Source organism: Crinia signifera, chromosome 12, assembly GCF_055691185.1.
Source record: "Crinia signifera chromosome 12, ASM5569118v1, whole genome shotgun sequence".
In the NCBI taxonomy this organism is placed as follows: domain Eukaryota; kingdom Metazoa; phylum Chordata; class Amphibia; order Anura; family Myobatrachidae; genus Crinia; species Crinia signifera.
The window spans coordinates 43,171,912-43,188,901 of NC_139228.1; the positions used below are offsets into that span (position 1 = coordinate 43,171,912).

The 16,990-nt window shown below is 44.4% G+C and overlaps 1 protein-coding gene across 2 annotated transcripts; it reads left to right on the forward strand.

The window, feature by feature from the left end:
- Window positions 1-59: 59 nt before the first annotated feature.
- On the forward strand, window positions 60-16,241 carry EIF2S1 (eukaryotic translation initiation factor 2 subunit alpha). 2 transcript variants are annotated; one of them, XM_083166983.1, is made up of 8 exons: window positions 60-300; window positions 2,961-3,202; window positions 3,967-4,046; window positions 8,502-8,653; window positions 8,753-8,859; window positions 10,617-10,714; window positions 12,055-12,198; window positions 15,932-16,241. In XM_083166983.1, exons 2-8 carry the CDS (start codon window positions 2,962-2,964, stop codon window positions 16,055-16,057), a joined length of 948 nt encoding a protein of 315 aa, XP_083023109.1. In that variant the 5' UTR covers window positions 60-300; window position 2,961; the 3' UTR covers window positions 16,058-16,241. The 2 variants fall into 2 exon arrangements, with proteins under 2 accessions (XP_083023109.1, XP_083023108.1); XM_083166982.1 differs by having other exon boundaries at window positions 148-304.
- The last annotated feature ends 749 nt before the right edge of the window (window positions 16,242-16,990 follow it).

Sequence of the window (16,990 nt, forward strand, 5' to 3'; positions counted from 1 at the left end):
CTATCACTCACTGTAACTGTGTGATATTATTGCTATATTTTATTTTACTTAGCAAGAAAACTACGAAAACTGTGGTAAATACAAACGACTTATTTGGAACTAGTAAAAAGCGGGGGCACGATGTGCCGTAACCAAGATGGCCGCATGTGTTTCAGCTTGACCTGAGCGGTCTATCCCTCACTCGCACTCTCTATGGTGCTTTGGCGCATGCGCCATAGCTCTTCGCCGGAACACATGCTGACGAAATCCAGCGGTGGTCGCGGCGTGTGTGATACAGGAGCGGTGGACGCGGGATACAGAGTAGGTAGGCATCCACTCTCTGCGCTCTGTGACTACCTAGCTGGTATCTGTGCCTGCGGATGGAGACTGCTGTCAGCAAAGGGTCTCGGTGTAGGCACCGGATGGCAGAGGCCGTGAACGGGGCCGGCCTGCAGCCTCATCCCAGTTGCTGCCTCCTGTGCAGTGTAACTGCTCGCTACACCTCGGTGATTGCCGGTATCACTGCCCTTTGTGAGAGAGGGACATGCGGCTGTGCTGTATGTATGAGGTGTTTGGTCACAGTGTGTATGTGTGTGGGGTGACTGGGCGGCACAGTGGGTTTGTTCAAGTTTAGAACCGGGGCTTCCTTTGAAGTAGCATATGAACTGCTTCAGGACATCATTGTGGACTCACCATGCTTCAGAAAGATGTCTTGCAGTTGCTACACTCATTGTAGGTAACTATTCCCAATGGATGTCCACTTGGATGGTGTTCTGAGGCAGTTAATTTATGCTAGCATAGTGGGTCCTGTGCTCTAAACTTGAGTCTGATGTGTGTGACTGGTGAGCCAGCCTGTGTAGCAGCGTTGTCTACACGCCATTATTCTTGGGAAGTCCGTCTCACAAATATTCCCTCACGCCCTGAAATGATCTGGACAAATGTAATAGTGACATATCGTCTGTCAAAGTGCAGCTCGCTGATTGGAGTTTCCCTGCCACAAGTAAAATAAAGACCACCACCTCCACCCTGGTATTCAGACTTCTGTGGTTGGCGTGAGTTTTTCTAATATTTTTCCATCCACCTGGACTACTATTAAAATGTTACCTGAGTAACAGTAGCCGCGCAAGGCAAATTACATGATGAGCGAAACTGTACAATATAAGATAAAAATTGACACTACAAAAACCTAGAAAACACGTTGACCATTATTCCTTGTAGACCTAGACACTGTCATCCCAATGAATTAAACCCATCCAACTTGACCATGGCCTGCCCTATCACTGGAGTTAAGGAAAGCAGCCTCCTACTACCAAACAGTATAGCTGGGTACACATTGGAACTTTAAAAAATAATTGTAACAATTAAGCTGAATTTGAATGAAAAATCACTCACATGTCCAGTATTTATGCACTATTGCATGTTCCCGTGTGCTGTTTGTCGCATCCTCCCATTGCATGCAGCTCAATATGTCTATTTTCTGCAAATCATGCAGTGTGTGCGAGCACTACTTGATAAAGATATATAAATATCTTATCAACCTAATGACGCATGATATGTCATTAGGCTGTTTGTAAGATTGCGTATGCACTATATAATTTGTCCATGAGTTAAAGGGAAATAGAGACAAAAATTGCAAGATGCTGGATGGGAATTGGTGAGGATGCACAATGGACTGCTGCTTACCGATGCTTATAATGTTTCTGGTTTGAATTGACATTATGTATTAGAGTTAGGAAATATGTCACCAGCACACAATGTGAGTACATGGGAGTCTAGCAGATATTATAAATGAGCTATCTTTTTACTAGGCAAAGCAGGGTTGAAACTAAATGTTTTTGATTTACCATTTATTTTGTTATTTCATTAATTTTTTAAAGGGAATATTGTGTCTTGCTTCTATTAATATGGGGAAATATTGCTAGCTATTAGAAACCTTGATCAGCCATTTTGTAATGCTTTCTAGGTACTTGTTTACTAGCAGGGCGGCCAGATTTCCTACGTATGATCACCCTGCACCCTGAGTGATATTGCATCGCATGGCCCTTTTTCGTGGCGTGAGATGAGATCTCAGTAGTTCATATGCTAAAACAGCACCACTATCCACGTCACCCCGAAGCGTGGTGAGGCCCATGAGGGGGGGGGGCGTAACGCATCCTCCGACCTTTTCATACCCCCACTATCCACGTTGGCGTGGAGCTGACTTTATACAGTGTGGCGAGCAGAAGCGCTTGCCACACTATATAAAATTAACTCCACGCCGACTAGGATAGTGGGGGTATGAAAAGGTCGGAGGATGCGTTCCGCTGCGCTCGCCACGCTTCGGGGTGACATGGAGAGTGGTGCTGTTTTAGGTGTTTTACCATATGAACTACTGAGATCTCATCTAATCTCATCTATCCTGCGATGCAATTTCACTCAGGGTGCAGTGAATAAATTAACTAACTAAATTAACTACTAAGATCACATCGCAAGGCACAAAAAGCCATGTGATGTGCCAATCAAAGCTCGTGTACTGGCAGCCACTGGCTCTGAACGGTACACAAGCTCTGATTGGCTCAAAAGTCGGGTCCGCATTTTAATTGGCTGCCGGCTTCATGCATTGAAGAAGCCAGGCTGTGCTTCGGGACCTGATGAGGATCGAGCGCAGCACACAGTGGATGGTTGCTGTGGGCAAAATTAGCTTTCTGGGCCCTTCCAGAGGCCGGGGCCTGGGACAGCTGTACCCACAGCACCCCCCTGTCAGCGGCCCTGCATCAGCCATTGTACTTAATGAGAGGAACAGTCACCAATGACTGTGTTGACTGTTAAGTATGTGAGCCCAGAAGTATGGCTGATATCAGTGTGGTAACCCCAGTCCAGCTCTGGGAGCATCCGTGTATGAAGTCATCACATGACCCTTCTGTGATTTGAATTTTACTTTTAGAATGTTATGTTAACAATCAAGACATTAAAAACACACAAAATCTATATATTTTTTCCAGAATGCCAGCATTAAGTTGTCGGTTTTACCAGCACAAGTTTCCAGAGGTGGACGATGTGGTCATGGTTAACGTCCGGTCCATTGCAGAGATGGGAGCCTATGTCAGCCTTTTAGAATATAACAACATTGAGGGTATGATCCTCCTAAGTGAGCTCTCCAGAAGGCGTATCCGGTCTATCAACAAGCTCATTCGCATTGGCAGGAACGAATGTGTCGTAGTGATAAGAGTTGATAAAGACAAAGGTAAATAATTGCTTAGTTAGCCAAGGTGAGCGTACGTGCTCTAAATTGGCACAGGTGGTCCTTGTTTTACAGGCTGTGTAATGCTAATTTCATTAGCTACATGGGCATGGAACAGCGTTGTGGCGCCATGGTTATTACTGGTTATGTATATAGCGCACACATATTTACAGAGAATATTTGGCTGGTGGAGCTTACACTGTGGGTGGTACCTGTAATGCCAAGGAGGAACTCAAGCTAGCACAGGCCGAATGACAAACCAGGGTGGGATTAGAACCCATTACCATAGTGCCGTGAGGCAGTAATGCTAACCATTACATGGTATGCATTGTTGCTTCAATGTGCTGCTGGGACGGGTTTGATTCTGAATGTGCTGTGGGTGGTTAGTCAAAGCCGCCAATCATAGGTGACTTTCACCGATCATTTTAAAACACTTGTGGGTTGTGGTTAGCACTTAGAAAGCTAAGGAGGGGTTACTTTTAGGCGGTGGGGTACAAGGGTAAGATTAGACACAAGCAGTTAGGCTGTGGGGAGGGTAAGGGGGACAGATAAGGTAATCATACCTACCGGACCCATGTTGGGATTCCCTCCTTTGGGGTGCCAGTATCGGTGTTGGCTGATAACAGAACAGCAGTGTGCATATAGTGGGACAGTGTATGTTCATGTAGTGATAAACATCTCAAATGCATTTATGGAGTAGGAAGTTTTTTTTTTAGTGTTGAAAGTGTTTATTTGTAGTTGATAAAATTGTATTTTTCCATTTTTAGGATACATAGATTTGTCCAAAAGAAGAGTTTCACCAGAGGAGGCCCTAAAATGTGAAGACAAGTTCACCAAATCTAAAACTGTAAGTACAAGCCCTGCCAGCATGTGACACCTCATGTGATGCAAACTACAAAGCTGCTGCCACTTCTGTTTACAGTATATTCTGGATTATTATGTTGTGCTGTAAAAAGCTTTATACAGAGCTCTTGAGTGCGAAGCCCTATATTAAAGGTAGATGGTTGATGTCGGTTGTTCGGGCCTAGGTATAATGCCCCCATACACGGTCCGTTAATCGGATCCGTTGTGTGCTTAAACAGCACACATCGGATCGGATCGCATGCCTTGTGCATGCAGTGTGCATGCACTGCACTGCGATCCGATCCGATGTATAGCTAGTACAAAAAGTATGTGCAGCACATACTTTTTGTACCGTACTATGTGATGCGCGGGAGCGCGCATCGCATAGTACAGAACGGAGCCGTACACAACGGAGCGTGTATGGGCTCCTTAAGTCTTGATGCCCAGATGGTGCTTCTCCCTGAAAATGACATCGTCATAGTGTTCCCGCTAGGCTGTTTTAGCGGGGCGCTGCGCCCTGCCCGATTTTTAATGGGCAAAATGCGCCCTGCCCCTCTAGCAGCGCCCCGCTAAATCAGCCTGCAGTCTGTCCCTTTGGAGTGCCCCGCAGTGACGCGGCGGCCCGGGCACGCCCCCCGCAGTGACGCGGCGGCCCGGGCACGCCCCCCGCAGTGACGCGGCGGCCCGGGCACGCCCCCCGCAGTGACGCGGCGGCCCGGGCACGCCCCCCGCAGTGACGCGGCGGCCCGGGCACGCCCCCTGTACTGACGTCGGCGTGCCCGGTCCGCCTCTCCAGCGCCCTGCCTCATTTCGTTCCTAGAAGGAACACTACATCATGCCATAATGTACTGTGCTTCTCTTAATGGGGTGCAAGGATATATGTACACGTAGTCACTGAGATGTGCTGGCTATGGATTGGTACATCTGCAAGGTAGCTTTATTTTAGGCCTATTTTTTTTTTTATTGGTTTTTGACATTTGTAAATCCTTTATACAGTAAAAAGAAATTCTGCTCCCATCATAACAGATGTGTATTCGTACATCTAGCCTCAATACACCACATAGTGGAAGTGAGCCGCCAGATCCTGTGCTACTTTGCTAGTCTTTTGCTGAGAAGACTCTACCGGGACTGGGTGGTAAGAGGGACTTTTTGGCACCACTGCAGCAATGTGTACATCATACGGAAACATTTATAAAAGTAATAGATGGATAAGTCCTAGATAAATGTAAGTGACTTCCCTGTGCTTTAGAATTTTACGTTTTCTCAGGTTGTGTTTTTTTGTAGCCCAGAGACAGACATGCTTCAGTTTTACACTGTTCTAAAACTGTGTTCACTTATCAGAAGCTCAAGCTTCTTTGGGTAGGCAGGACACAATTGGGTTCTCACTAATGCCAAGGGGGTTGCCTACCTCTGCACTACAACATGGAGCACGGCCTAGTGGCAGGTAGTCTGGCATAACTAGGTTATGGGAAAGAGGAGGTTCTGAATCATACTGAGAAAGGTAAAGTACAGGCAATCACAAGCCCCTTGGTTTCTTTTTAGACCGTACAGTGAGATATCCAAGTACTGCACCTATAATGCATTCCACTGTACTTTGTCCCCATACATTTTTCCCTGTAGATTGTAAGCTTGCAAGCAGGGCCCTCCTACCATTTGACTGTCTGTAACAATCGAGTTTGTTGTATCCCTATTTATAATTGTAAAACGCAATGGAACCTGCTGCACTGTATAAGATGGCAGATATAGTTAACCATATATAAAGAATATAGATAACCATATCTGCCGCGGCCAGCCGATATTGTCTGAATGATATCAGCTGCTGATTATCATTCAGTGACGTCACAGAGGCCATCTAAACATGCAGGTCGGTTGGCTATATTGCCAAGTTGACCTGCATGTTTGGAAGAAGTCAATCATCGTTCACTATATTGTGAACACTATCGCCCAGAAGCCCCTTTCCGAGTAATATTGTTCACAATATCGCCTAGTTAGTGTTCCCCCTAGGAATTTTTGGGGGCAGGGCGCCGCTGTATGGGATGGGGGCGGACCGGGGCCGCCGACGTCATCGTTGTAGGCGTGCCCGGTCCGCCGCGTCACCAAAGGAGGCGTGCCCGGGCCGCCGCGTCACCAAAGGAGGCGTGCCCGGGCTTCTTCCGTCGTACAAGGGGGCGGACCTGGCCCCGCCGAAGTCCGTGAGCTGCCGGGGAAGCCTAGCGCCGCCGAGATTGCGGTGCCTGGAGCTTCCCCGGGCACAACATTAGTCAGGCAGCAGGCTCTTTTAGCGGGGCGCTGCTGGAGGGGCAGGGCGCATTTTGCCCTTTAGAAATCGGGCAGGGCGCAGCGCCCCGCTAAAACAGCCTAGCAGGAACACTACTAGTGTGTGCATGGGGCTTTTATTAGGCAAAGACAATTTGATGTTCATAGATAAATATAAATGTACTTCATTTGTTAAATAACTTATTTTAACAAAATGTAATTTCTTTTATTTAATAAAATACTTATTTTTCAGCATATCAATTTACCAACAAATTAGTGGAGGTATTTTTTATTTTTTTTCCGATCATCTTTCATGAAAGTGGAGAAATCTATAAATGTTATTTGATGGATGAGAAATAAATGTGGTAGGGACCATCTTCCTCCAGGTGTGGGGGGGTGGGACTGTGTCTGGTCTGGCAGCCAGTGAGCTTGGAAGGGGCTGGTCCAGTTTCTCTGCTTGATGGGTATTAAGGTGCCCACGCACTAGAAAGATCTATGATCTTAAGATTTCCCTTGAACTCCCCATTGGTTCTGGACAAAAGATTGTGTAAAAGAGTACATTTTGACGAAGATTTCTTAAATGAAAAAATTTTTTGAACCACAAGTTTTCCAGCCTGAGCTGTGCTGCCGGCACATGCCACTGTCACAGCCTGAACTGCCGGCACATGCCACTGTCAAGCAGGTGTGCGCAGTTGTCGCTCACCTAGTCTAGATAAAATTGCATTGAGTTTCAATATAGCAATAATCTCAGTTTAGAATATAAACTTTTGGTACTTGTGAGTTATCCGGGCTGCCGATTTTGTCCTTAAGTTAAGGACACCCGACCGACGCGATGCCCGCGATTTAGCCCCAAATCGGGGGCATCGCGTCGGTCGATGCCCACGATTTCCTATACACAGTAATGTTAAAAGACACGATGGACCCGATTTCCCATAGACAGTAATGTTAAAAGACGCGATGGACCCGATTTCCCATAGACAGCAATGTTAAAATAAAATGACAATATGAAATTGTCCAATATGTTTTAAAAAAAAATGTTTCATGGCCCCCCACCATCGTTAACGCCACCCCGCTATTGACGCCAACCCGAAGCGTGGCGAGCCCGCGAGGGGCGGCGGTACGCGTCCTCCGACCTTTTCATGCCCTACTATCCACTAGGGCGTGGAGTGAGAATAGAATAGTGTGGCGAGCGCAGCGAGCCACCGAGCCCGAAGCGTGGCGAGCGCAGCGAGCCCCGCGAGGGGACGCGGACACCTGTGAAGCCCGCAAGGGCACGCGGATACCTGTGAAGGTGTCCGCGTCCCCTCGCGGGGCTCGCTGCGCTCGCTTCGCGCTCGCCACACTATTCTATTCTCACTCCACGCCCTAGTGGATAGTAGGGCATGAAAAGGTCGGAGGACGCGTACCGCCGCCCCTCGCGGGCTCGCTGCGCTCGCCACGCTTCGGGTTGGCGTCAATAGCGGGGTGGCGTTAACGGTGGTGGGGGGCCATGAAACATTTTTTTTAAAAACATATTGGCCAATTTCATATTGTCATTTTATTTTAACATTGCTGTCTATGGGAAATCGGGTCCATCGCGTCTTTTAACATTACTGTCTATGGGAAATCGGGTCGGAAATCGGGTCCATCGTGTCTTTTAACATTACTGTCTATGGGAAATCGTGGGCATCGCGTCGCGGCTCCTTATAACGGCCACGACCGACGCGATGCCCACGATTTCGGGCGCGATGAAAAAATCGGCAGCCCGGATAACTCACAAGTACCAAACTTTTTTTTTTATAATGTAAGCAATTGGAGTTTACAGTCTCCCTTGAGCGTACTTCAGTATACATGGCAGCATTGTAATCTGATACTGCAATAAAGTACAAGAGTTTCTCACCAGATAACATCCCTGTACACCTCTAGAAGTTGGCGCTGAATTTAAGCTACTGATGTGCTCTTTGGATGCAAATCTGATCACACTACGCACCTGTCAGCCACATTTGATGTTGGGGACAGTGTGGCAGTGAGGGAAGCAGTGTTCTACCTGCGTCGGCCTGAAAGAAAATTAGAATAAAATAGATTACGCACTTGAGAGGTCTTGTTGCCCTACTTATTAAACCATCCTCCTATATTGTGAAATAGCCATATAGGAAAAATGCTATTATACCAGGAATGCCAGCAAACCGCTCATACATTACTCCGTTTTGTCTGTCACTTGTAGGTTTACAGCATTTTGCGCCACGTGGCAGAGGTGTTAGAATACACGAAGGATGAGCAGCTAGAAAGCTTATTTCAAAGGACAGCGTGGGTGTTTGATGAGAAATACAAGAGGCCGGGATATGGAGCTTACGATGCATTTAAGCAAGCGGTCTCGTAAGTATATTTGTCAGGATACTTGAATTTGTTTGCAATTACTTTCATTCATTTTCTTTTTCCCAATATCAAGTCGACACTTTTTTTTACTTTAAACAGGGACACATCTGTTCTTGACGGGCTGGATTTAATAGAAGAGGAAAGAAGAGTCCTCATTGATAATATTAATAGACGTCTCACTCCACAAGCTGTAAAAATCAGAGCAGGTAATGTCTGACGTTAATTTAGCTTATTCTTTTAAACCTATCAATAATAGCGCAGCATCAATTTACATTCACAATCAAGGGGGATGTACTAATGTTGTCTCGCATAGAGGAATTAGTTGCTATCCTCTTCCCAAATCCATAACTTCATCATAGCTCTGCTTTTTTTGCCGATACGTCCTTTACATGCAGACAAGTCCTGTTCAACTCTAACGTTGGGCGTTTTAGTCACAACGCAATGCAACGAGGACGCACTGGGAGATTGTGCTGATTTTATGTTACTAGTATATTGGGCCTTATGCGCATTGCCCTGGCTGCATTTGGCTTCGGCAGATATTCCTATTTGCAAGCCTAGCACAGATTATTGACAGGGAGTGGGGGTGGATCCCGGCCATTTCATGGGCGTGCCCGCTAAAACGCTGGGCATCCCCAATGAAACGCTGAAAGTGTCAGGGAAAACACAGGCCTGCTTAAGCCAGCTAAGGGAGGGATGATGACATCAGCAACAGGCCGGAAGTAGCTGTTTTGGTCGCAGCCACCAAGTAAGTCCTGGGCTACGTGGCGGCTGCAAAGACCAGAGGAAAATTCATTCCATGGTGAGTGTAAATTGAATGATTTTTCCTATAGCCGCATGGTTGCGAATGAATGTGTACCGGTACACATCTATTCGCATCACCAGATAAACCATTTATAAGGTGGGATCTCACAGGGGCGGAGACAGACATGACCGCGTGGCGGCTGAATTCAGCCCTGTGCGATCATGTCTCAATCAGGCCCATTGTGTGTGAATGAGTCTGTATACCGAGCAGAACAGAACTTGTTTTGGAAAAAGCTGTGGCTGCTGCATTGTAGTGCCGTGTGTAAACTGTACAGATTCAGATACTTGCAGTCAGATATAAGTGTAATATATCAAATGAATCAGCGCAGTCTTGTATGCTTTAAGGTGCCCATACACGTTACAATTATTGTATACAATATCGCATCTCATTGCATCTCGGTTTTGCGATGAGATCTAGTACAAAAAGTATGTGCAGCACCTACTATTTGTACTAGATCTCATCGCAAAACCGAGATGCAATGAGATGCGATATTGTATACAATAATTGTAACGTGTATGGGCACCTTAAGTCACATTGGGGCAGATCTATTAAGCCTTAACAAGAGATAAATGCAAGGGTGATAAGGAGAGATAAACATCCAGCCAATCAGCTCCTTACTGACTTTTTTTCAAACACAGGCTGTAACATGGCAGTTAGCAGGTGATTGGCTGGACGTTTATCTCTCCTTATTACCCTTGGATTTATCTCTTGTTCAAGCTTAATACATCTGCCCCACTGTGTCTTAAGTTTCCTTTTTGGCAAAAAATACCCCGGACAATAGAAGATTCTCACCCAACCTGGCATTACAAGATTGCACCAAAGATGTATGAGGATATAATTGTATGCCTTCGCGAACATATTGTATTTAATGTAATTGACCCTTTAAATCCCTAAAGATGCAGCGGCTTTTGGAAAAACACATCATAGTAAAGCCTCTGCTCTCAGTGACAGTTACACGAACAGGCCGCTCACTGACTCCCAAAATATCTGCAAGCTAATCTTCCGAAATGTGGTGTTCTGATGCGCTGTCTGATAACATTACATAAGTTATCAGGGCCTTTGATCATTCGCAAATGCACCATTCTTCATCTCATAATTTATGGCATTATAGGTATTGACACCACAATAAAATAGTTCTTCTTTTCTATTTTTGCACACTAGACATTGAAGTTGCCTGCTATGGGTATGAAGGCATTGATGCAGTGAAAGATGCATTGAGAGCAGGACTTAGATGTTCAACAGAAAACATGCCAATAAAGGTAAGAAGCAACATGTTCTGTTTATAGCTAAAAGATGCAATATCAGCTGCATATGGAACTCTATAAATTAAGGTCCAGAGGCACTGGGCGATTTTGTTTGCGTACACTGGGTGGCTTTTCAGCTGAAAGAGTAAGCTGCTTTCAGCTCAGTCACCCAGTGTGCATGGGCTTTTAATGGTGGCTACAAAGATGCAGCGCCTCTCATATAGCCGAGTACTGGCGATTCTATGGCCAATTACCCGGACCTGCCATCAGACAGAAGGCTCCAGCAGAGCCCACCGCCACTTAACCTAGGTATTTCTAGTGTTTGTCACTTCAAGTTATTCAAAACAGAGACATTCTGGAAGACACATTTGCTAACTGCATGACCATTTTTATTTTTTTGGTTGACAGTGTCTAGGTCTACACAAGCCAAATGATGACATGGCAAAGGTTGACCTGAGTTATGTTTGTTTTTTCTTGATTATTATTTTTTTTTTTTTAAACTGTCATACTTTACCATCCACGTGGACTCTGATAGGGAACGGTAAACTGGTGGAGCTGGGCACCTGGACTGAAGAATGGTGAGCGAATGCAGTACACTAATTTGGGGTTCCTCACATGGAGGTGTCGGCATTGACACCAACAAAGGGAAAAACTCCTTAACATTTTTATTTTTTAACCTATTGTCCATCTCACTAGATCGCTTAGAAATGCCCCTACATCGCTGCGTGTGTAGGGGCATAGCGATAGCAATGCGCAGCCTCGGGTGTAGGATAAATCTAATTCATCGCCGGTCAGGGCCAGTGTAGGCACCATAAGTTTCATTGGGGCAGATGTATTAAGCCTGGTGAAGAGATAAACTGGAGATAAAGTGGAAGGAGATAACGCACCAGCCAATCAGATCCCAACTGTCATATTTCAAACACTGCTGATTGGCTGGTGCGTTAATTCTTCCAAGTTATCTCCACTTTATCTCCAGTTTATCTCTTCTCCAGGCTTAATACATCTGCCTCATTGTTACATATATGCTTATTATATTATATCTATGCTTCAGAACTTATTTATGCATCGTATATTAAAAAAAATTGTCTTTTCAGATATGCTCCACCTCATTAATTCATTGACAGTCATTTCAGATCACTTATTTTGATTTCTCAGACATTTATCACCTATTACTATATATGTTCTTTTAGGGGGTTAGAATACCCAAGTGAAGATCAATAACTCCCTGCCTACTCTGTTATCTGTAACTTACATGGATTATATTTTTCTGATGTGGAAATGTGTATAATTATTACTATTATTGTTGTTTTTATTATTATTATACTCCTTATCTGCATATTAACCTTTTTGTTTAGATCAATCTGATTGCTCCTCCTCGTTATGTAATGACGACTACGACCTTGGAAAGGACGGAAGGACTGTCTGTGCTCAAGCAAGCCATGTCTATCATCAAAGAGCGGATTGAGGAGAAGAGAGGAGTGTTCAATGTCCAAATGGAGGTGTGGATTTATAATGTCACACGACAGACAGATGAATGTGCACTGTATTGTAAGGGTGGCTTGGGGGAGGGCGGATGTCATAGCCGCTGCACACATGCAAAATGTTGATATGGATGGCATGTCAACAATGCATTTTTCCAATCGCTTAGGAACTAACCCAAACTGCAGCCTAACCTAAAATGGCTATGAACATTCTCGCTTTGTCGACATTCTGACCACGATGATGTTGAATATTAACATGTTGAGCTTATGCCAATGTCTCGTACATGCTAAAGTGCTCAGACCTTCATGTACAGTGTTAAAGTGGGATCATGGAAGGGTGATTAATTATGCCAGAGCCTGTGCAACTGTTGTGTTTAAAAACGTTACATTTGCCCCAGCAAGCGTGGTTTTTCCCATATTGAGAACACAGTTGTCTTGCTATCAGGTCTGAATTAGGCCCATGGACACTTTGCAATCACACAAGGCAGTGCATTGTTTGATCTGGTAAGTATGTGACCATTTACTATACAGACTAGCTGGCTGCTGGAAGAAAATCTTTCTGCAGCTGCCCCTCAGAGGGACCACCCAGCCACCCTCCCCCACAGTCTGTCTTACTGCTAAGGAGTCAGGACAGCAGGGCCTATCCTGATATTGTATATTAAACCCCTCAGCTCCACGTTGTGTTCCTGGCAGCTGCGCAGATGATCAACTCCTAAGGAAATCGGTCTCAATTTGTTTCTAATAGTGATGGACCAATAACCGAAAAACCGATAATTTTATTTTATTCGATTTTAATAACAGAATTTTGGATAATCAGAATTTGTCGGCAGATACTGTAAGAACCTTTTGGCTCTTTTAGTCCTCCTTTTGACAACTTCAACCTTTAGGTTGTTGGATATTCTAAATTGCTCTACCGTCTTAGCTCCAACCACCACTGATGGAAGGCTGCTCCACTTGACCACTACCCTTTTTATGAAGTCCTTTTTCCTCACATTTCCCCTGAACCTACCACCCTCCAGTATCAGTGAACATGTGCTAATACTTTTCCTTTATTTATTTATTAACAGTTTCTTATATAGTGCTCACATATTACGCAGCGCTTGACAGAGAATATTTGAATGTCCTAGTGGAGCTTACAATCTATATTCCCTACCACATGCGCACACAGACATTCTAGGGTTAATTTTGTTGGGAGCCAATTAACCTACCAGTATATTTTTGGATTGTGGGAGGAAACCGGCGTACCCGGAGGAAACCCACGCAAGTACGGGGAGAATATACAAACTCCGCACAGTTAGAGCCATGGTGAGAATTGAACCCATGACCTCAGTGCTGTGAGGCAGTAATGCTAACCATTACACCATCCGTACTGCCTACATCCATTTTAGTTAGAATTCTTTGTACAGTCTCTAATGTATTTCTATCCTTCTGGAGGTATTGCCTCCAGAACTGAACACTGTATTGTACATGACACTGTACCAATGCTGTGTACAGTATCATTATTCATTCTTTCTGCTGCTGATTCCTTTCTAAGCAATGCAACATGGGCCTTCATCATTGCTTTTTTACATTGCTTGCCTGCCTTTAATGTCACCTGAAATAGTGACTCCTTTAGTCACTGATGTGGAGACATTTCCCATATCAACCAGTCAGATTCCTGCTATATTAACATTTATCTAGCGCCTTTTGGAAGATGACTAGAATCGAGTTGCTATAGGCAAGGTCTCCACATCTAAAAATCCTGCCCTTCATTTATGCGATGGGTTGTTTGGCAGCCCCTGTTGTGACACCTTTTTATTCCTACAAGCTTTAGGGCTATGTCACACGCTCCGGCTCCTGCCGGAAGGCGAAATTCCGCACAGCGAAAAGCCGTGCCGCACACTGTAGTTAATAATGGACACAATTGTATCCATTCACACGGGACGGTTGCCATCCCCTCCATTGTAAACTACTGTGTGCGGCACGGCTTCCTGGCCGTGCAGGATTTTGCATCCGGCAGGATCCAGAGCGTGTGAAATAGCCCTTATGCTTTTAAAATAATAAAAGAAAAGCAAAATTGTGATAGTTTTCAATTGTAGTTTTTATTATGGAGAACATTGGCCCTTATTCCGATCTGATCGCAGTACTTCTGTTCTCAAAATGGGCAAAACCATGTGCACTGCAGGTGGGGCAGATGTAACCTGTATCGAGAGAGTTAAGTTTGTGTGAGTTATTTTGTTTCTGTGCAGGGTAAATACTGGCTGCATTATTTTTACACTGCAACTTAGATTTAAGTTTCAACACACCCACCCAAATGTAACTATCTGCACATGTTACATCTGCCCCACCTGCAGTGCACATGGTTTTGCACATTTTGAGAACCAATTTGTACTGCCTATTTGTCTAGACATAAGCCCTTATTCCAGTGGTTCCCAAACTGTGTGCCGTGGCTCCCTGGGGTGCCTCGGGACACTTTCAGGGGTGCCGCGGGTTGGTGGTCCAGGACCAATTCAAATTATTTATGATCAATTATTTATGGACAAAACCAGTGCTGGTGGCTGCCAATCATAAAATATATGTACAATCAGAAGCAAATCCTGCCCTTTAAACCATAACTGAACCTACGAAGCACATATAAACACAATCTACTTAATTTTATATATATTTTTTGGCGCCTAGGGGTGCCGTGGAAAAATTCTGATACTCTAGGGTGCCGTGATTCGAAAAAGATTGGGAACCCCTGCCTTATTCAGTTCTGAATAAGGGCATATGTCTAGAATCCAGCTAACTATCCGGTTTACTACAAGTCCCCATTAATTACTCTGTAGCAGATGCACAATATACCACATGACAAACATGCTCCAACTTGCTGGTCTGCGGGTGCTGTATTTATATGAAGATGTCCTTACTGAAGTGTGCCAGTGACAGAATACCCAGTCAATCATTTACTCCGGCCATACGTTTTAACACATGCAAAATGCATATGGGCCTGTGCATGAATATGCTGTCTGAGCAGGTAAAGTGCAAAATCACCAAATATATGCTACATTGCTGCTGCAGTACTGAATCCCATAGTGAGGAAATGCTGCACTGTCACTAGTTCTCAGTAGTTTAATAGAATGTGGTGCCTATGTGCTAAGCTCTGGAGAGAGAGATTCGGTGTAAATTGCTAGTACCAGCCGAATGGATCCGAACTGTCATGTTACACGCTGGTTAATTCAAAGCGGCAGTTAGGATCTTGTTAGCTGGTACTAGAGATACCAGTCCTGGGACACTTTTTCAATCCCGGGATTTGAAATTTGAAAATGCGCAATCCTTCACCCTCCCCGCCCATTTACTTACACGTGCGCTGCGGCCGCGAGCAGGTAACTGTGACTGGAAAATCTGCACAGCTGGGACGTGAGCAGCAGTCTAATCCCAAAATCCCGTGATTGGTAACTCTTTAGTCCAAGGATTCAAATTTGACGACTTTGAGGCCAAATCCCGGGATCCCCTTGATCATGGGATTGGCCACCTTAGTTGGTACTTTTTCTCGATCCGCATTATATCTTCAAGGCTTATTACGTAGACCTGTGTGTTCAGTGTTGTCTCCGCTCAAATTGCGAGCAATGAATAATGGTGAAGGCTGTAGATTAAGAAATGAAGGGAATGACTAGCAGTAGTTCACTTTATAGTGTAACTTTTCTAAATTCTACAAATTTCTATTATTAAACATATTTGTAAAGAAAATTGTAGTCTGGAATATCCCTGATATGAACCTTTTTGTTTTTAGCCCAAGGTAGTAACAGACACAGATGAAACCGAGCTGGCCAGACAGCTGGAACGACTGGAAAAGGAAAATGCAGAAGTGGATGGAGATGACGATGCAGATGAGATGGAAGCAAAAGCAGAAGATTAACACACCAGCCCATAACACAACCTCTTCTACTAAACCTCAAATCCAAAAACAGGCCATAAGTTACACATATATTATTTTTATTTTCTTTGCCCCTAAATTACATTTTTACGAAAAATGTTCTAGTGGTAAAACTTTATTTTGGTTGTCTGCAAATGACATATCTATTAAACATGACTTGTGTACACCAATTAGCCAGTGTTTTATATATGAATAAATCTGGGATGTACTGTGGCCTTAGAGCTTTTCCGCTGTTGCAGGACTTGGCGTTGGTCACACTTGAGCATTACTCTCTGAGATGCTGTGTTTGGGTTTATTTACAAGGTGTCAATGTTGTAGTGCGACAGATCTAGAACAGAGGTTCTCCACTGTTAAGTATAGCTGATCTTGAGCACAGGTGAATTATATTAGTACCAAAGTTATTTCGATTTAACTATCTGTTCTCAAGCATGAGTATTACTAAAACCTGGCCGTTTTAGCAATGCTTATTGTGCTTAGTGCAAATATACAGTAAAATGTTGAAAGGTCCTCTGCTTTGTAACTGTAGTTAAATTCACACTATAATGTGCTGGAAATCAGATGGAATTAATTACAAGTCATTTAGCAAAGCTTTGCCTTTTAAACATTTAATTAACCCTTATAATGGGCACACACTAGACCAGGCCTGGCCAACCTGTGGCTCTCCAGATGTTGTGAAACTACAAATCCCACCATGTTTTGCTATAAGGGAGTGTTAAAACTGTGGCAAGGCATGCTGGAATTTGTAGTTTCACAACATTTGGAGAGCCACAGGTTGGCCTGTCCTGCACTAGACTATTCCTATTATTATACTACACTTATTTAAAACTACATGCAGGTAAATTCCCTGCTCAGAATGAAACCAATGGCTTCAGCTCACACAGCAATGACTGATTATTTTTTTAATCTTTTCTTGCT